General features: G+C 39.0%; 3 protein-coding genes across 4 annotated transcripts; 2 read left to right on the top strand and 1 right to left on the bottom strand.

Moving 5' to 3' along the window:
* Positions 1 to 1,131: 1,131 nt before the first annotated feature.
* Positions 1,132 to 8,565, top strand: LOC121295164 (proteolipid protein DM alpha-like). The gene is made up of 7 exons (XM_041219563.1): positions 1,132 to 1,251; positions 4,136 to 4,322; positions 4,769 to 4,925; positions 5,222 to 5,390; positions 5,659 to 5,732; positions 6,101 to 6,166; positions 6,647 to 8,565. The coding sequence occupies exons 1-7, from the start codon at positions 1,248 to 1,250 to the stop codon at positions 6,725 to 6,727; spliced, it is 738 nt and encodes a 245-aa protein (XP_041075497.1). The 5' UTR covers positions 1,132 to 1,247; the 3' UTR covers positions 6,728 to 8,565.
* Positions 8,566 to 11,314: 2,749 nt separating this feature from the next.
* LOC121295252 (ras-related protein Rab-9B) lies at positions 11,315 to 15,498 on the bottom strand. The gene is made up of 2 exons (XM_041219695.1): positions 15,405 to 15,498; positions 11,315 to 14,724 (listed from the first exon to the last, which is right to left on the bottom strand). Exon 2 carries the CDS (start codon positions 14,681 to 14,683, stop codon positions 14,075 to 14,077), a length of 609 nt encoding a protein of 202 aa, XP_041075629.1. The 5' UTR covers positions 14,684 to 14,724; positions 15,405 to 15,498; the 3' UTR covers positions 11,315 to 14,074.
* Positions 15,499 to 15,670: 172 nt separating this feature from the next.
* On the top strand, positions 15,671 to 20,554 carry LOC121295639 (alpha-(1,3)-fucosyltransferase 11-like). 2 transcript variants are annotated; one of them, XM_041220550.1, is made up of 4 exons: positions 15,671 to 15,901; positions 17,639 to 18,351; positions 19,079 to 19,704; positions 19,938 to 20,554. In XM_041220550.1, exons 2-4 carry the CDS (start codon positions 17,647 to 17,649, stop codon positions 20,083 to 20,085), a joined length of 1,479 nt encoding a protein of 492 aa, XP_041076484.1. In that variant the 5' UTR covers positions 15,671 to 15,901; positions 17,639 to 17,646; the 3' UTR covers positions 20,086 to 20,554. The 2 variants fall into 2 exon arrangements, with proteins under 2 accessions (XP_041076484.1, XP_041076483.1); XM_041220549.1 differs by having other exon boundaries at positions 17,625 to 18,351.
* The last annotated feature ends 6 nt before the right edge of the window (positions 20,555 to 20,560 follow it).

Below are 20,560 nucleotides of genomic sequence, written 5' to 3'. Positions count from 1 at the left end.
TTTTTTTTTTCAGTGACTGGTACCATTTAGGGTTAAACCCAGTAAAATAACATTTAACATAGGTTTAAAACACAATTACCCCTGGCAATGGTGTGAAAAAATATAGTTATAAGTCATGGTAGATATTTAAAAACCAAGGATACTTTAACATAGTGTTTCCTTTTTGATACCAAATTGTCCCCAACTTTAGTGAAAACAGTAACAATCATAATCAAAACTCAAAGTCTTGTAACTTAAGATAGACTTTCAGACAAAGAAAAGCTGATCGCAAGTGTTAAATCTGCAGCCCCACTCTTTCAAAGGCACTTACAATAACAAAAGCCATTGTCACACAATTGTTTTTAAATTGCTCTGCTGAAAGTACAGACACAAACACTGTCATCAGCTCACTGTTTCTATAAGATAAAAACAAAAATCGTGTGGTGCCATAGCAATTAGAGCATCGCCCTTTGGAGTGCTGCACCAGAGCCAGTGTCCCAGTTTCTGTTTATAACAGAGAATACAAGTGCTATTCCATTGCTTAACAATATATCCATTGTAGTAGGCACATCTTTAACAGTGGTCCTGTTTTTGCAAAGGCTAGCAGCGCAGCACCACCACAGTCTCAATGCTGCCATTGTGTCGTTAATATTGTACTTCATCAAACTCACCAGACTTGAAATTTGGTAGGTATTGCTTCAATAAAGCTGAGGTGACTTTTCATATGAAGGTGTGCTGATCAGATTTTGGAGATGGTTTCATCTTTGGCTTTTTCTTTGTTAGGTGGGTTCTCAATTTATAGTAATTGTATCATTACTGTATGTAATAAATCATGCAGTGTGTATTAAAAATGTGACACAGGTTTATACAATATTGCACAATGCCATGTGTATTCAAGAGGTCTTCAAAGAATGTTTTTGCTGTATTTTGGCTGCAGGCTGTGCGATTATATATTACAGAGTTTCAGAAAGCTGGGTAATTCTTTGCTAACGATAACACGACTGGTGCCGCACTGCACATCAAATAATGTCGGGGGGGGGGTTATTTGTTGACCATCGACTGCTGGAAATGCGGGTATTGTCTCTTTAAGAGGTTTGTCCATCAGTCAGAAGCATTGTTCATTGTTGTGAAAGAAACAGAAGCGAGTAAAGACATTTGTAAAGGACAGCTCGAGACAGATTGTGTACAGCACAGAAAGAGACAGCAAGTCATACAGAGGTCTAATTACCGAATAAAACCGTGTGAAACGTTTAACAACTTTACTGGCAATGGGTGAGTGCTCATTTAATAGTAAAATTGACTGATACTAGCTAGAGATAGTGGCTGTTCCAAACAGCAGTCAGGAAAAGTTTCGTTTCTGTTTTATTTGTAATCATTTGATATGCAGCAACGTGTTTTTAATTAAATTAAACGTGTCGCAAAGTGCTTATTTGCATTATTTAAAATAAAGATGTAATATCTTACATTTGTAAAGGGCATTGTTCGGCATGTTTTAGATATGTCATTTCTGTTGGTGTGAGATGGCAGTCGAAATGGGTTGATACTTTTTAGAAACGTTATTTAAAATATTTAATTGAAGTTAACCAATTTTGAAAATACTGCATATATTATGTGCTTTCTTCAATAAGGTTGCAGAATGAAAACATAACTGGATTTTTAAACTTTTAGTTAACGCAATTGTGAAATTAAACTGAAACTTTTCTTAAGTTTTCCAGCAATACGTGTGTATAATGCAATGTGGGCACTTATTAGCCACGTTTTAATGGCAAATAGAATCTTTTTTTTTTTTTTGTTTGTTTGTTTTTTTTTACTTGGAAATCTTTATTTAGTCTATACCTCAATTATTCGAAAGTCATAAGTACTTTGGTGAGTTTACAGATATTTTACATACACAAGCTAATTTTTTTGTTTGTTTGTTTAGAAATGTAAATAATTGTCTAGAATGAACAAATGACAGCTGCTGGTTAAGAGCAAAGTTACTGATGAAAAAGCAGGTCCTTGGTGATGATTGTACAGATGACAGACGAGATACTAGGAGCAGCATAAAGGAATATCCCCTAGAAAGTGTCCTGAGAGCATTAGATGATTCAAGGGCATTTGCTATTTACTCACACATTTCACTTTCAGAGCTCGGCAACTCTATGTAATCAACCCACCCTGTCCCTAACCCAACCCCTGCCATAAAACCTACCCTCAAACCCAGTACCAAACCCTAAATCTAACTATTTACCTAACCAAGAAGAGTAAAACAGTTTCAGTGTCTTACACAGAAAAAATTTAATTCTCTACTGTATGTGGTCTTAAAGGAGTTTACCTTAAAGTTGACCCAGCTAACCCCCCCCCCCCCCCCCCTCCCTCTCTCTCTCTCTCTCTCTCTCTCTCTCTCTCTCTCTCTCTCTCTCTCTCTCTCTCTCTCTCTCTCTCCTCTCTCTCTCGGGTCTAGTAAGAGCTCAATACTGGGAATTCATCACAGGGAAACCTGCTGACTGGCTCTGAGCTGAGACTTGCATGTTCTGTATTTACTATGACTACTGTTGAGTGTTGTACAGTAAACTGTCGGGTGTACCAGTCCCAGGCAGCCAGTGCAATGTGTAGTACAGGCACAGTCGTTTCCAGCCCCAGTGACAGGGCCAGAGCAAGCTTCTCTTCCTCGCTAGCCTGCCCACTCAGAGGCTTGTTTGTTTGCCTCTTGAAGGGCAGCCTGTTTCACCCCCTTTCTTTGTTTACTTGACATCACCAGCTTTTGTTTGTTCACATTGAGGTCCAACAATGGTCATTGTCTCGTTATAAAGGGAACCTCTTTCTCAGACCGTCCTACAGTGGCACCATATATTTTCAGTACATTGGCTCAGTGTTGGGCATGGCACGGTGCGTCCCTTAGATTTACTGTAGGTGCAAACCCCAAATAGACATTCTGCACATCACTGATTCATTCATTTCCAAGAACAGTAAAACAATGTTTTTTTTTTTTTTTTTTTTTTTTTTTTTTTTTTTCCTGTGTATTCTCATGAATAAATAAAATAAGTTTTATCCTTGACATTTTTGTTCAAGTAATGTGACAGCTGTTTAATTTTCAAAAGCATGAGTTAGCATGGAATACTTTAATAGATATACTGGGGGCTACATTGTCGTATGTACGTGCATACAAAACCTGCTTTTGCAGTAGTAAAATAATGGCACTCCTGTTTGCATGGTAGGTACAGCTTCAATTACCAAATGATTCATGTTCTCTGGCCTTTAGAAGCCCTCTAGTTCTTGGCTTGTGTCAGTTTTTCTGCCAGTTACAGTGTCCACATACAGTCTCCCACTGAGTCCAATAGGATTTGTTACTGGATTTTCTTATGTTGTGCTGTCCATTTAGCCCTCAAACTGATCCAGATTAAAGAATGGACCGCATGGATTGCATATAAAAAATTGCAACATGGTACCTGCTAACAACCATTGTAGCAGCCCAGCCTTTCAACAGCACATGGATATTAGGTCAACTTAATAGAGGCAGCTGCAGTGAGGTATTGTGGTCTTGACATTGGACCTCAAAGCCTTGTTTCATTGCTTTTGAATTGTTTTTTTTTTTTTTTTTTTTTTTGAAGGTGAGAAAAAGAAATGTATAATAAAAAAAAAACCCACAATTTTCTAATTTGTTAATCAGAGTACTGTAGAGCTTCATTAAACCAGAAACTTCACTACAAAGGTGTTTTTTGGTATCTTATCATATTGGTTACAATAATCCCTTTATTTGTGTTCCCTGAACTAATTTAGCAATTTCAGTTTAATATATAAACTGCTAGTTGGAATGTACCGTAGATTGCCCAGTAAAACTGTTTGCTGTCTTGCTGTTTGTTCTTCATCATTAAAAATCGTGCTATTTAATTTTGAAATTCTTGAAACTTGCTAAAAAAAGAGGTTAATTGGATCATGATTGTGGCCCCTTGGTATGAGATCCTAGCAGGTTTAACTCTTCTGGATCTAAATTCAGCTTTCATTGATACAATTTAAATCGAGCAATTTTAGATGTCAGTTAATTCATGGGTGTCAAGCAAAAGACTGGGATAGTGAGACTTGAAGTTTACTGGTCCCAGCTTGCACTCTTAGCATCAAAAAAATTATACTCGAGAACTTAAAATTGACTTGTGTTTGGTTTGTTTTATTCCTTTAGGTTGTTACGAATGCTGTGTGAAATGCTTGGGCGGGATTCCCTATGCCTCTCTCTTCGCCACCCTGCTCTGCTTTAGTGGGGTGGCTCTGTTCTGCGGCTGTGGGCACCAGGCACTGACTGAGACAGAGCGGCTCATTGAGACCTACTTCTCTCGAAACCTGCAGGACTACAACTCACTGGCCTATATGTGAGCACATCCTTGATAAGGGAGAAATGTAAAAGAAATAGTGGTGAGGGGGCACATTGGAAACTAGAAGAGACTGTTCTGTCTACAGTACCAGTAATCCTTTTAAGGTATAAATGAGACGTGAACACTGGCCAAGATCATGCGAGAATTGTGGTATGGTAGAAAGCAATGTTGGGGTCACTTGAGAGATGAGTAAAGGGTCAGGGAATATCTGTATTGTAAGCTTAAAGAGTTCCTCTAAATGCCCTAACTTCAATATGTTAATCCACAGAGTTAAGGAAATCTGTCGCCCAAACACAATTTACATTAAAGATGGCAAATAGAGGCAGAAAGGTTTTTCCATTGCTCATCTGGTATGGCAAATCAGCCTTTAAACCCACTGCATGCCCCCTCGTCCTGAACAACTATTTTCTCTTCCCTTCTCCTTTTTCTTCCCTATTTCACAGAATCGTGTATTTCCAGTATATTATCTATGGGACTGCTTCTTTCTTCTTCCTGTACTGCATCATCCTGCTGGCAGAGGGCTTCTACACCACCAGTGCTATCAAGGAGACATTTGGAAACTTCAGGTCCACCTTCTGTGGGAGATGCCTGAGCACCATGGTAATGAACCAGGGTGGAGAAGGTGGTGGTGGCTCTCGACTTTCAGCCTTACCACAAAACAAATTCAAAATCATGAAATCACTATTTTATTAAGACAGAGTTGAAACAAGAACATGTACTGTTTGTACCAAGCATTTTCAAATGAGAACCCTGAATCACATTCTACTTCACTTGCTAGCTCCTGTGCAATGACTTAAACCTGATGTCACTTGGCAATAGGTTTTGTTCGGTAGACTCTGTTACACCGTGCTGATAGATCCCATTGCTGACATTGCCTCATTTATCATCATTCTCAGTTTATTGCAGTGACCTACCTGCTTGCAGTGATCTGGCTTCTGGTGTTTGCCTGTGCTGCACTGCCTGTCTATATTTTCTACAACATGTCGTCAACCTGCCAGACCATTACCATCCTGTCTGAGACCAGCTCAGGACTCAACCAGCTCTGTGTGGACACCAGGCAATACGGTATGGGAACAATTCACTTTTCATTTATTTAAAAATTCTGCCCTGGGATGCCACACCAATAAATGCCTTGAGGTTCACAAAGTCCTTCTCTTTGGAGCCACTGTAGTGAACAATTCCTTTCTATACTAGGCCTTCGCCTAATTACTTCCGTCAGAGCAAAGACAGTTCACAGTTTACACCAGGCTTGCTCACAATGTGGGAGGCTGTTACTATGAGGTAGAGCAAGTGCTGAGGAAGACCTTAGTCTCTTTGCTTTTGTTTTCTTCAGGTGTCTTGCCCTGGAACGCTACACCTGGAAAAGTCTGTGGGATGACACTGGTAGCTGTTTGTAAAACTAAAGAGGTGAGTACAGCAGATCAGTTATCATCAGTCGCTTCCCTTCACGTCATACATCATGCATTGCCACACGTTAAAACTGAGATTACCTCTGTAGTTACTACTATAGTTACCACTGGTATTTTGAAAAATCTTCAAGATTTAAGGTGTTGAAAAGATTACTAAGCCTTGACCCAGATGTTAGTTTTGTAGTCAGTGGAGCTTGGTAGTTAAAAAAAAAAAAAAAGTTGAACCCTTCTGCTGTAGTAAAACATTTTTATTTTCCACTCTAATAAATCCAGGGCAGGCTAACTTATAATTGTGGAAGTCTTTGTCTAGGCTGTTTCCCAGAGAAACGAGGAAGACTGCTAATTGATATTGATCTTGGTTTGCAGTTTGACATGACCTTTGACCTGTATATAGCAGCCTTTGCAGGGGCCGGAGCGACTCTTGTTGCACTGGTGAGTACACTCTGCCAGGGCACTTTTAGTGGGACTCCAGTGTTCAAGATTTAATATATTTTTAAAGGTCTGAATGATCCTCTTTAGCCTTCATGCTGAGGCATCACAGATCACTACAATAAAATAGTGATACACTGAAGAGTTGTGGTAAAGTCAAATCCAGCTACAAACAAGTGCACCTGAACCAGGTAAAAAGCTCCTTTTCAGCTATAATCTTTGTGTATGAAAAGTGAGCGTGCTGATGTGTAAAGGACATGCTGTGGGGATGTTGACGCCTGACGAAATTCAGCATTTGCAATGTCTATTGTTAATGTGTGTTAGATTTCAGGCAGTAGAAATACCCACCAAACATAGTTGTATTTTCTAAGAAAACTACAAGATGTCGGTGGAGGATGAGTGAATATTGTAAGACTGCAGTAATAAAAACAGTGATTCTCATTCTTTTTTTCTGTCTTTCTCTATTTTGCCTTCTCTCTCTAGCTCACCTACATGATGTCCACAACCTATAACTTTGCTGTGCTGAAGTTTCTGGGGCGCCAGGGTATCTGCACTAGGTGCTAGTTTCTCTGGTCTCAAACTGTCTCTTAACACACCGCTGAGCTTCAAATTGTGGTCTAGTACAGTTGGGACTTTTTCGAAAAGATGTCAGGAGTTGAATGAAACTCTTTCATATAAACTGTTCATATTTTTTATTTGACATTTTTACAAAGTTGTGATAAAATATCCAATAAAATATTCCAAATTTAAGATTAGATATCCTTAAATTATATTTAAATATCTGTCAGGTAAGAGTGGATTAAATCTCCTTCCCAATTCAGGAAGTCCAGCTGCTGCCTTTCTGTTTTAAAAGATTGGATAAAAGCTGCTAATTTTATTAACTAAATAAATAAACAAATTATGATAAGGCTTTTGAATCAATTATATTATAATATGCTGCTGACTGTACTAGGCTTAAATGAGGGTATAACCTGTACTTTACATGCTTTGTTCTGTGTGAAATGAAAGATTTCTTGGTCCCTTTTCCCTGTCTGCACAGATCTCTCACTGTTGTCCTTGCACATTCCATTGATCAATTTTATACTGTAATTCCTGATGGATTACTGCTGCCAGCTATGTTTCGAGGGCCTGTTAACTAAAGTTTGTTTTTGAAGCAGCAGATGGTAAACCATACATGCTGGTTACCATGACATCACTTTTGTCTCAAGCTTACTTTCACAGCATCTCTTATAGCTAATGCCAAGTGGTTCTGGTAGCTGCAGACTTGACTGTAGCCTGATTGGTCTCATATCTGGGATACTGTGTGTGGGATAAATTCTAAGTATTAGCCTAGTGTTCCATCTTAAAATTAAGAATTTGTATACGACTATTCGTGGGACTGATATTGAAAGCACACGGAAAGAAATTAATCAGGTAAGTGTAAATGTGCTTCAGTTATAGCACGCCAATCCGACCACCTTTTCGTTCTTCTGAAAAGCGTAGATAACAAAGGGTGCTACCATATGAGTTTGGGTCTAACACCCTGGCTAAAAAACTGATTTTGACAGTTGCTTTTGGATGGTTATCAGAACCCCCTTAAATTAATGTACAGTTGAGATCATTAGACCTCATTTTGCTTTACATCAAAAGTTAGAGCCAATTTCTTGGGCACTAGAAGTGTTTCTTCAAATTCCATGTATTCCAGAACTCACCTTTTGTGCATTTCCATTTCTTAAGTAGGTATCACATTTCAGATCATTATTAAAACAGGTATTTTATTGTAATACAGAAATAATTGTTCCTCCTGGTGTCAACTGCATCATCAATGTGACCCAGGTATAACAGAGTGAAACTATATCCTGTTGATGAAGCAGCTGAATGATCGCAAGTTGGACGTTCTGTTCCAGATTTTTGTTCCCAACTTCCATCAAGGCTACGACACAGGGAAGAGAGTGATGTAGGAGGATTTCAAAGCCTTGCTGACTGCATTAGTAGCTTATTTTGTTCTGAACCTACCCAAAGCTAAATGTGCAAAAACACTTATTGTGTACCCATGAATCTTTCTGCAGCACTTAACTATAATATAATAACCAGATTCTATAAACTTTCATAACAGGAGCTTTTTGTGGAAGGTGCTATTGCAAGGGGCATTGTTAAGGTTTAACTGTATTCAACCCCTTTTAACAATCTTTTTTAATTTATTGCTAAACACAAAAGTGTGCATTTGTATATATTAACTACTGTAGCTCTACAGCACTTGTGTGGCTATTAAAGTAGTGCTTGTTACATCATTAGTGGTGTTTTATATGAAAAAGGAAGGTTCTGGCTTTAAAGATGTTGACTGTTACTGTAATTGAACTGTAAGGCTGAAATGTGTCAGTAGGCGGGTATTTTTGGTAATAAAAGATGGTCAAAGATGGTAAAAAATGCTAATTTGATGAATTATTGTTTTTTTTTTTTTTTTTTTTTTTTTTTTTTTTTTATGACAGCAAATGTTTAATGCTCCTTGAGTCATTTTGAGGTTTTAAACACACATTTAACTGGCCTATTTTTATTCTTTAGTATTGTTTATCTGGGATTCCCAAAGCATAGCAATATTATCTCTGAAATTATCCTGACAACTGACGAAACAAAGACCCGCAGGCCAGGGGAACAATTTACTTATGTTGAACAGGACTCATGCAAAAATAGGTTACCTGGCCCCAATCTCCATAATCGTAATTGATTGACCTACATATCTGGTAGATTATCTGAATTTCAATCAGTCAAATACACACATTTTCAAGTAGCAAGATTTTCAAATCTGGTAACATTGAGAATATTTTGAATTAGTCATTTAGTGCGTGCGTGGGTTTACTGCTAAACATATGCTGAAATATATTTTTGCAAACAGTTATTTTCTGTGTTTTAATGATTTGAAAGCCAGACTTGTCCAGGGGCCCAGGACAAAAGCCGGTCATCCTTCTCTCCCCACAGATTCATTTCCTCATGGGGTTATTGGCTAACTGGGCTTATTCCAAAGGCTCCTGGAAGGTGAGACTGTACAACTCTATCCTAGTGAAAGAGACCCAAGAACTGAAGGAGATCCTGAAATCCTCCAGGAATGGTACCAATTCCTCCAATGAGATAGAGAAGGCTTGAAGGAGTCAAGGGAGGGAAAGGGTGTACTCATGCTTTCCGTTTATTTTATCTGAATATATATGTACACAGGTACTACACATCTTGTGAATTATCAGATTTTATATCCACAGGAAAGACACTGTGATGTCTCTTTAAATGTAGATCTGATTAGGCACAATTATGTTGTCTTGTTTATTTATTTATGGGTGTATATAATTTGGACTAGGCTATAGCGACAGCATTGTTTTGTTCTGGATATAGCACCTAACTTTAGGGAAAAGAAAATGGAAAGTTTTTGAATACACTTGAATACATGAGGTGAGTTTGAGAGATCAATTTACTAAATTATTTGTATTTTTTTTTCACTACTTGAAGCTGAATGTGTTAGACTGATGGTGCCACATTTAAACGGGTAAACATTAGTTTAATTCATTAGGGGAAAAGTATGTGATTTTTATTTTTTGCTTTGCGATTACTTTAAAAAAAAAATTAAATATTTTTTTTGCTCCCCAAATGAAGAATAATTTTAGCGACGATCATTTAATAACATCAATTCAAAACGTTAAGATCTCTTTCACTGCACAAGTTAATCTATGTATCATACTTTAAGTTTTGCAGTCATGAAATGGATAGGTTTAAATGGTACTGTTTCAAGTTACTGCACATTTTGTACCACTGTATTATTTGTTTTCCTTTAATTTAAAATATTTTAGTTTTCAAAGGTACCCAAATGTCCTCACACACACACCATGCATTACAAGTATTTGTCAATAAAAAGAAAATTTATATTTAAAAAAAAAAAAAAAAATCTGATATACGATTACTGTCCTGTAGAAAAATGTCAGCGATCACAATAAAATAAACTGTGGATACATATCTAGCAAACAATACCCTGATGAAGACTGTCCTGACTTTATATATATAAATAAGAGACAGACAGACAGACACACAATTGTAGTCAAGTTTACATACCCCAATGGAAATTTGTAATTCTAGAAATTTCTCAAACAAAAATCGAGCTATTTAGTCACGCTAATAGTCGTTATGTTTGGAGAAAGTCTGGTGAGGCGTACAAAGAAAAGAATACCATACCTACTGTCAAGCATGGAGGTGGTAGTATCCTTCTATGGGGCTGTTTTTTAATCATTCTTTTTTTCCTCATCCACAAAAAGCTACATTTTTGCCACAACTTTTCCTAGAATTATAAATTTCATTGGGGGATTATATAAACTTGACTATAACTGTGTATGTGTATGTGTCTCTCTCTCTCTCTCTCTCTCTCTCTCTCTCTCCCATCTCTCATATATATATATATATATATATATATATATATATATATACATGTATGAATGAGAAATCTGCTCTGGGGAAAATATTAAACCACAACGTACACCTTTGCATTTTCAACTGTTTATTTTGTATTACTTTGATTTAAAAACACTACACTGTTAAGTATGTAACACAAGACTGGTCCATTTTAGTGCAATGAACAGCTCCACACTAGCAGTTTCACTTCTTATACAGCATGTCTAATAGCTGCCATGTGACACTGTACCTTTAACACACAAAGAGACTGACTCTACGGTTTGAAGAGGTGCCACACCAGGTGTACTTCAGCTTCCCCCAAAACACAAAAATCTTTTTGTTCTCCACTTATGAGACATTATTTTTAAATGTATATAATTCAAATTCACATTTAAGAACCCTCATTCAGTTTCATACATACACTACCCGTCAACCGTATTTTTACATCGATGCAGAACAGCTGGTGTGGTATTAGCTTTACTAACAGAGAATGTGATTCTTATTTGGCCTGGTCTTAATACTGCTGCCATGGTGCCTGTACTGTGATATTTTAGTAACTTTGCTACCTTCAGCAAAGAAAGGTCTTCCTCATTATTACAATAAGTACACTATTTTGCAGCCTTAAGACATATTATTTGTAACATAGAGTAAAATTAAGATTGGCATGATAATTACAGATACTGTGTAACCCCACTGATATGTATTGCAATACGTGTAACCAATATTATATGACTATATATATATATATATATATATATATATATATATATATATATATATATATATAAAAACTCACACACACGGAACAAAGTCACCATGTCTAGTACCACAGGCATGCTTAATTAATAAAACATCTTTTGAAAATGGCATGCCTTTGAATACTTTATGGAATGTAAATGTATTAAATATGACTACATTGTCAAGGATCTGCAGATAACATTATTAAATCCCTTTACTGATGCATGAGAGTATGTCTGAAATACGCACCATGGCATGGCAGTAAATACCACACTAGTAATATCTGGCCATAGGTTATGTAAGACAGAGGATCTGAAGTTTAGTTTAGTCCAGTTATCCTCAATCCGTAGCCCCTCAGGGGCTGATGTCACTAGTGCAGCCCTAGTAAAAGGGGCTAACGAACACTGAATGCAAATGGATCAGAAAAAAACACAATAAAAAAGACACCACACATCCCGTACACCCATCCCAGCAAGATCAAAAAGGACAGACTCATATTGCAGGGTCTATTTTAATGATCTAAGACCCATGCCATTTGTATTATATTCATACGACCTACACAAAGCACTGTGAGCATGAATTAAACACATCAGATTGCTATTCACTATCCAAATGTATTGATCCTGCATAATTTGGGTAGTGTAAATAGCGTACAGTCTTCATTTAAATCTGAGATTTGAGTTTGGCTGCATTTAGATCATTAAATAGAACAGACCCATGCTTTAAGAGACTATAACTCTGAAGACAGACCTGATCAAGACTTTCATATACTAAATAATCTACAATTAGAAATACAAAAAATAATATTCAATTTGTACCTTTAGTGCTACATCCATTTGTAATAAACAGTTTATCCAATAACAATCATGTGAGTGCTCATCCTTGCTGTGCACAAAGCAGAAAAAAAAAAAAAAGTAATATAGAGTCACAAGTTACATGTTATGGCATTTGGATATTAACAGGCTCCACACACTGCTAAACTGAAATATAAGAGAATCCTTTATCTAGACAGAACATTTATAACAGGCCAGAACGTATTGCACCATCACCCTAGTCTTTGCTTTTAGTTACAAGGATACCTGTGAACGTTGATAGGACTACATATGAATTAGACCTAGATCCCTGTCAGCATCTAGGTCTAATTCAGAGGTCCACTGCTTTTTAGTTTAGCCTCTTCTTTATATAGTATCAGTATTAAACATAGGTAAAAAAAAATAAATAAAAAATTCACAAAAATATTACATTTATTTTTAGTACTGAAGCAAATCCAAATCAGCAACAAATAACCTCAACCCACTGAAACCGAACTTGGAGGTAGGGGCAGGCACAGGCACAGCCAGGAGTCAAGGTTATAACATAAAAGTGTTTAGTGTAGCAATACATATCTTGTGTTTTTCTAAGTACAGATCAAATCTTTGAAATGTCAATCACTTCCTTTGCAGTTTGTCAAATTCTGTCCAGTGGCCTAGCTGCTGTTGGACCACTTATCTAGTGAAAAGGTACCTGGAATAAACAGCGAAATGGAATTTTAAAGTCCTGTCTATCTATCTTAAGGGACGGAGTCAAATAATATTGACCAACAATACAAGGCCTAAAATGACAGTTTTGATCACAGTGTATCATAGGGTAATTTGGCTCATTACTGTTTCATGTTAGGCGTGCAGTAGTACAGATAAATATGGAATGTAAACATACCTTTATCACCTGAAATGTCACTTGAGATTTATATGGAGAAACCCATTGTACCATTTACTTGATTACTAAATACAACAATGCATGTTAGCGCGAGTACCTGGATAAAACTGTTCTATGCATTTCACAGAAAAAAGTAAAATAACTGACAAATTTCAAGAAGTTTAGGTTTAGTGAAATATGTAAAAGCTTGAAACCCCCCAGGTCACTTTACAACCCTTGCAAACAATTATTTAACTAAAAAGATATAAAATATATAAAGTTTTGCAAGCACAATGGCAAGCAAAACTATAGAATTCAAGATCGCCACCTAAAAAATTCCCTTTAAATATCCCGGCCCAATACAAACTACTGACTTGTGCATAAAATGCCCAGGCCTGCTGTCAATCCAGTCTTGTTAACAGCAGCAAAGTGGAGAATAAACAAAGCAAGACATTGATTATACATATAAATTACCAAGCCATTTTAACTTGGTTACCCCATCTTTAGCTACAGCAGTTCAGGTCAGTCATTATTAGCCTAAAAGGCCAGAAAAAAAGAAGCAGTTCAGTCCAGCTCACAGGGGTCTATGAACAGAAAGACAGGAAAAAGATGCTCTTCAAGGGCTATCAGACTGGGCTGGTTTTCAGAGGTGTTCTTAGTAGAGAGTCAGACTATACTGAAATTCTCTCTCTAAAAGCAAACTTTTCCATCCCTGTACCACTGAAAAACAGGATCCTCGTCTCGCTTTTCTGTGTCTCTGATCCAATACAGCTCAAACAGCTTACATTTATTATATAATTTTACTTGCAAGTAATAAGAGAGTACATGCCCAGAAGTGGTTCCAGACCAGCCATTTATTCTATACTGTTTTGTAGGCTCCACATCCATTTTTGAAGCACCCTGCCATGTTGAACTGGTGGACCGTCAACTCCACAGCCGGAGAGCCTACCTAAAAATACAGATCTGTACTACACAATACATCAGATGCTTCCTCCATGACCCCTTTCTTAATCAGCTCCAGCAGCCAAGGTAAAGGAACCACTGATGCCAACAAGGTGAGCTGAGAGACACAGAGGGGGAGCTGTCTACTCAGTCTCAGCAGCAGGAAGAAGAGGAAGCCTTGCGGTTGCCATGGAGGTCAATGGTGTTGCCCAGAATGGAGTGCTCCAGCTGCTCCTCCACAGCCAGCACCTGCCTCACAGCCTCTTCAAACGCCACCTCCACATTTGTATCATCCTTGGCGCTCGTTTCGAAATAGGGGTAGCTGCCATTTTCCAGGCACCAGACCTGGGCTTCCTCTGGGGTTACCTGCCTCTCGCTCTTGTCCACTTTGTTCCCCAGGATGACAAAGGGGAATCTCTCCGGCTCCTTCACGTCAGAGTAGAAGATAAACTCTTTCTTCCAGCAGCCCAGGTTCTCGAAGCTCTGGTGGTCGTCCACGCTGAAGGTGAGCAGGCAGCAGTCGGCCCCGCGGTAGAATGGAGTACGCAGGCTCTTGAATCGCTCCTGCCCCGCCGTGTCCCAGATCTGCAGTGTGACGAAGCGCCCGTTCACCTCCAGGTCCCGGTTCAGGAACTCCACGCCAATGGTGTGGAAGGACTGCGAGTCGAACTTGTTTGTGACGTACCTATTCATCAGGGAGCTCTTCCCCACCCCGCCGTCCCCCAGCAAGATCACTTTCAGCAGCAGCGACTTTCCACTCATGATGGGAGCTGATTGGGAATCCGTCTCCAAGTTGCAGCCTCCTAAAAAACAATGAGTTTTAGGTCGCTATGGTATTGTACATGAATGTGAAATGAATGATTCAAGAAGCTACAATTCAAGAGAGTGAAAAACCAATGCTTTAACTTATGATAACATTATTAACATCAGTTTACAGATTGCTTTTTTACGTTAATTCAAGATATTCAAATATATAAAAGTCCAATAAATATTGCTGCGAATTTTTCAAAACGTTAGCTAGTCTTTTGGTTCTATTTAATGTTCATGTCATTACTGGAGCATTTGTCTTGTTGACCAATAACAGCAATTACAGATTAAAATATTAAGGAACCAAGATTTATTTGCGACCCAGCAGCACCCACTCTCCCGACACTATCTGACACTAGGACCAGATGCGCAATGTTTACAAATGCTCACTATTTCGAGGCCACGGTTTCGGCTTTCAGGAACACACACGTACTGTGACAGAACAAAATCCATCGAAAATAAAAAATAACTGACACAAGTATAACTAAAAATGCAGTTAAATTTAAAGTTCATTGTTACATGCATTTTATTTACAACGAAACTGACTGAACAGCGCAAGTAAAGTACAACTAGCATAACACGTCCAGGCTTCATCCCCACAGACTCTTCTCTAAAATCAAATTATTATGACTCAGTTAACTTATTTGTAAAATAAATTTTAATTGACCTCTTGTACCTGAGTGACAGCGATTTCCGTTACTTCGTTCCGTGCGTTGATTCTTTTTCTCATTAAGCAACTGCAGGTGCCGCGCAGCCGCGTCACTCCCAGATCAAGCGCGCCCCTGACGTTCATCGGGGGCGCGCTCGTTGTGCTTTTGTTTTTGTCAAAACCAGACGCTAGAGGGCGCTACACCCCCATCCATTAGTGAACAAAAAACACGCTCAAAAGAATTACATGCACTTTGTGTGTTTAACACAACCACCCCCATACCAGTACGCGCTCAGTACTGTGTAGTTTAATGTCGCATTGCCAATACAATTACCACAAGTAAAATATACGTGCTGCTTCCTTTCCTGCTCTCAATCCAGTACTTTTTCAGCAGTCACTTCCTGTCGCAGTTCAGATTTGAAATCGCATACAGCAGCATGACAGACCGGCCAGATTTTTTTTGTTTTGTTGGTTTTAGTTAAATTAACCGTAAGCAAAATGTCGCCTAATAGTATTTAAAAACGGTAGGTGAAACTGTTGTGCTAGCTACACATTCAGCACCATGAAACTCGTAGTAGCATAAGTATTATTAAACAGTTATTTCGTTTGTATTTCGAGTGTTTCATTTGTCCGGTGGACATACGTGGACAATGTAGATTTAACAGTAACGGATCAAATAAATTATAATGTGTTGACGTTTGCGGTGCATCTTTCATATTTTGGTTTGATATAGATGTTGTGTTTGTATTGTTATTTTTTTTAAATAGAATTTGCCATGCCGCTTTGTGGTGCGATTTGATTTGCAGAATGGGGTTTGGTTTCCTGTTGGGGTGTAATTCTGTGTAGAACTTAAATGTACTAGGCTACTTTTTTTTTTATAGACTCAGAGACATAAATTCTATGAATTGATAAAACGTGGGATGGTTGTTCTCTTAAAAATTTTGATCAAAATGAGTTTTGACTCATTTCACCCATACCCACCCCCCACCCCCCCCCCCCCCCCCCCCCCCCCCCCCCCCCCCACACACACACACACACACACACACACACACACACACACACACATATATATATATAACTGTATCTTTTGAGTTTTGGGAAAAGGATACATCGAGGTTAAAATGACGACCTTTTTCATGTTTTTAAAGTAATTAATTACATTCCTGAATCCAGTGGTTGAAAAAACACACTCATGTTATCTTTATACGTGTCCGATAGTAAAAGCATAGCGCGGGCACTGAAAGGAAAGAGAGAGGTGCATCTTTCATATTTAAAAAAATAATCATAGCAAGGGAAAATAGTTAAATTACTGTGCAAATCTGCTAAGCTTTTGTAAGGGTATGCTAATAGCCGGTAACCGTTTTTTATACAGATGAGAAGTTTTTGGGACCATTTTTGTTTTTTTTGTATGTTTTTCCCCGCTCGGTTACGTAAGGACCTTTATTTTATTTTATTGATCAATTAATCAATTTTTTAATTGCATTCCCTGCCTCAAAAATGGCTTCCCATGTACCTGTCAGAACTACATTTCCCATCATCCTCCTGCTCATATGTAGATGGATTTACCAGAGCACACACCTTATGTAAACAGTTGTAGCAACACATGGGAACATGTAACACAATTAAATAAAAAGGCATTCCATGTACTCTTTAATGAGCTGCTCTTCAGTTGTAATAAAGTGCCTTTACAGAAGTAACAGCCAGAATCATCTAGCGATCGGTCACTGGATCAAGTATCCTTGTATTTTTTCTTTTAGCAATACACTGCTGTGATGGTCCTGGAGCTTACTAATATTATGCAGTTATTTGCATAAACATGCTGGACTATAGCAGCTGGATGCAAAATGGATTTTAAATTAGATTGTATGCCAAGTTTGTTTCTTGGTTGTCTAAATATTATTAATGTTGTAAATGTCTTTATGCTTGGTGTAAAGAAAAAAGGGGGTGGGGGTTCTCAAATGAATGATGATGTAATCCTAGTTATCATAATTGTTACATTATTGATGTAAACAAGGGGTAAGATTGGGTGGAGTTATTTGCCTAAGTCAGTGTTCTTCAGATGGGGTCCAGATTCTTATTAGGCAGGAAGTGAATGTATTCACCTGAATAAAAGTGAAAACAAAACCCATTACAATAAAATGAGGGACTTTAATGTTGAGATGAGAATTTTTTTAAAAGATGGGATGCTCTTATAAGTGCCTTAATTTGACAAATAAACACCAATAATTAAGACTAAATGATGTTCAGTTTTATGGTTACAGATTCATTGATGATGGAGATGCGAAACACCAAAGAACCTGCAGGATGCTGGAGAGTCCTCGCCCTGTCTTTGCTCTCGATACACCTCTCCCTGTCCCGAGGGCACCTGAACCAAGACACCATGGAAACTGATGTATTTGAGCCAGCCAGTGCCTTCTCAGACCTGGAGTTTGGGGCTTTAAATACATACACAGGCCCTGGCAACAACGACACTAGGAGCAACAAGGAGCTGCCGATCATTCTGTGGTGGAGTGCCAGCCTCTTTCCCCATTTCCCTGGTCAAACTGAGAGAATCGACTGCCCCAGAGCTTCCTGCCTGGTTACCAAAAACAGGAAGGTGCAACTGCACAAACGGACCAAATCCATTATCTTCTACGGGACAGATTTCCGTGCGTACGAGGCCCCCCTGCCGCGGTTACCCCACCAGACCTGGGCACTCTTCCACGAAGAGTCGCCTATGAACAATTACCTACTGTCGCACTCTCCTGGAATCAGGTTGTTTAACTACACTGCCACCTTCAGACGGGAGTCTGACTATCCTCTCTCCCTGCAGTGGCTGCCTTCCCTGGACTATCTAACCAGGCCAGCGGTCTCGCTACAGGAGAAGAACCGCTGGAGACGGGACGGGTTGGCTCCGGTGCTCTACATGCAGTCTCACTGTGACGTGCCCTCTGACCGGGACAGATATGTTCAGGAGCTCATGAAGCACATCCAGGTGAAGCTTAGCTGCTCTTCTCCTTGTCATACATCTCTGATTTACTAGGGGCTCTCGTCTCACTGTCCGGCAGATCAAATTCTAGCATCATTTTTACCTGTCCCAGCATTAGGTCACCACAGAGCTGCGATGCTAGCATTGAGTGGATGTATTAGTCAATGCTCCTGCTATTATTGATGCTTTGTAGTTTGTATGCATTTATATGCTATTCAAATATCCATGAGAGAAGATTAAGAAATACGTGTATTATGCTTTTCCTCTTGTTTTTGGTCAAAATTGTGGAGGGGACAATGACAAGGGCTGTTAGAAAATCACTCCAATGTGCGCTCCCAAATGAATATGCTCACAGAGCTATTAATAGCAAGTAGGTGGGTGTTTTAAACTCTGTTATAACAATTTGCAATTATGCATGTTTCATTCCTCCACCATTATGTAAGCGTATACATACTTACAAATAAAAGAATAAACATAAACAAGCATAAACACCCACCCATGCACAAAAATAGACTGCAAGACTCTGCACATCAACACAGATTAACTGCACACATCATAAAGTGTTCAAAACAAAACTACTCATTAACTTGTGATTAGAAGTTCCTCCTTCTGAATGTAAAAATGTCTTTGTAGACAAGCGTTCTTCTTATTATAGTAATCTTAACTCATTGTAGCCTGGCTGAAGTTGATCTAAATACTGGTATGTTTTTTTATTTGTTTTTTTTCATAATAGATTGACTCTTACGGTAAGTGCCTAAACAACAAAAAGTTTCCCAGCCAGAGACTGGAGGACACCTCCACTGCCACTATGGAGGATGGCGAGTTCATGAGCTTCGTCTCGCGCTACAAGTTCCACCTGGCTCTGGAGAATGGTATCTGCAGCGACTACATGACGGAGAAGCTGTGGCGGCCCATGCACCAGGGTGCCGTGCCAGTGTACCGTGGCTCCCCCTCTGTCTCAGACTGGATGCCCAACAACCACTCCATCGTCCTGATCGACGACTTCCCCTCTCCGAAGGAACTGGCAGACTTCCTGCTCTCTCTGGACCGGGATGACGCAGAATATTTGCGCTACCTGAAGTACAAGCAGCTTGGTGGAATCACCAACCACTTTCTGGTGGACAGCATGGAGAGGCGAGAGTGGGGGGTGAACGACATGAGCAAACCCAACTATCTTAACGGCTTTGAGTGTTTTGTGTGCGACCGGGAGAATGAGAGGCAAGTGGTAGAGAGAGCCCACAAGAGGGCACCACTAAGTGTGCCACCCCCAGAGCCCAGGATTGCCACAAATAGCCACATGGGATGCCCGTTGCCCACACCAGGCTATGGGAATGTGGAAGACATCACAGAGAATGACAGGTAGGCCTGTATTTGACTGCTGGTTCACATTCAAATTATATGGATTCTTGGTAGAATGCCTTATTAGAGTTAATGTTGGAATTAAAATGGAACAAATAATATAGTGGTAAACTTGTAGTAGGATAATGAAAAGTAATAATTATTCAAGTAACCTAAAGAAAGCCTGAAGTCGTTAAAACATTGCAATGAAAACTAGTTTTGAAAATAAAGCCTGTTCTGGTTTATTGCTTCAGTTGGATGCAGATGTGGCCACAGGACTACTGGCAGAGCCTGGACCAGGCAGAGGGGCTGGAGGCCATGATTCTCCACAACGAGACAGACCCTGGGAAACTGTGGGATTACATCCATGACATGATGATGAAGAGGGGCAGGCGTCACTGAGACCCAGATTCATGATTCAGAACTGCCAGTCTGAGGCAACACGCAAACCAAAGAGACCATTCTAGCCTACACCCATGGCTACACAAAACTGGAGGAGCCGTACATAACTTGTGCCAAAATCAGCCACAGTTTGCTCGTCAGTCTTGGGCAGGCTACATCCAAACCAGTAACTCTCCAGTCAGTATTTGATGCAAGGAACACTTGGGACTGGGCATCCTCGCAGCATTGTGCCATGAAAATGCCCAGTTGACACCGTGATTGTAAAATGCCACCAATTTGAATCTGTGCACAGAACCTGAAATAATAAATACTGGGCAGTGATGTGTGTATCATGAAGTCTGTTATTGTTTTTATACACTTTTTTATATGTATGTTTTATACATGTTCAATGACAGTGCTACTGCTCATATGTGTGGTACTGTGTGTAAAATCCTTTTTAAATAAAAAAAAAAAAAAAATCAATAAAAAACCAAGA

The sequence above is a fragment of the Polyodon spathula genome, chromosome 20 (genome assembly GCF_017654505.1).
Source record: "Polyodon spathula isolate WHYD16114869_AA chromosome 20, ASM1765450v1, whole genome shotgun sequence".
NCBI lineage: Eukaryota > Metazoa > Chordata > Actinopteri > Acipenseriformes > Polyodontidae > Polyodon > Polyodon spathula.
The sequence above is the reverse complement of the archived record's forward strand: the minus strand, read 5'-3'. Positions and strand labels throughout refer to the sequence as shown.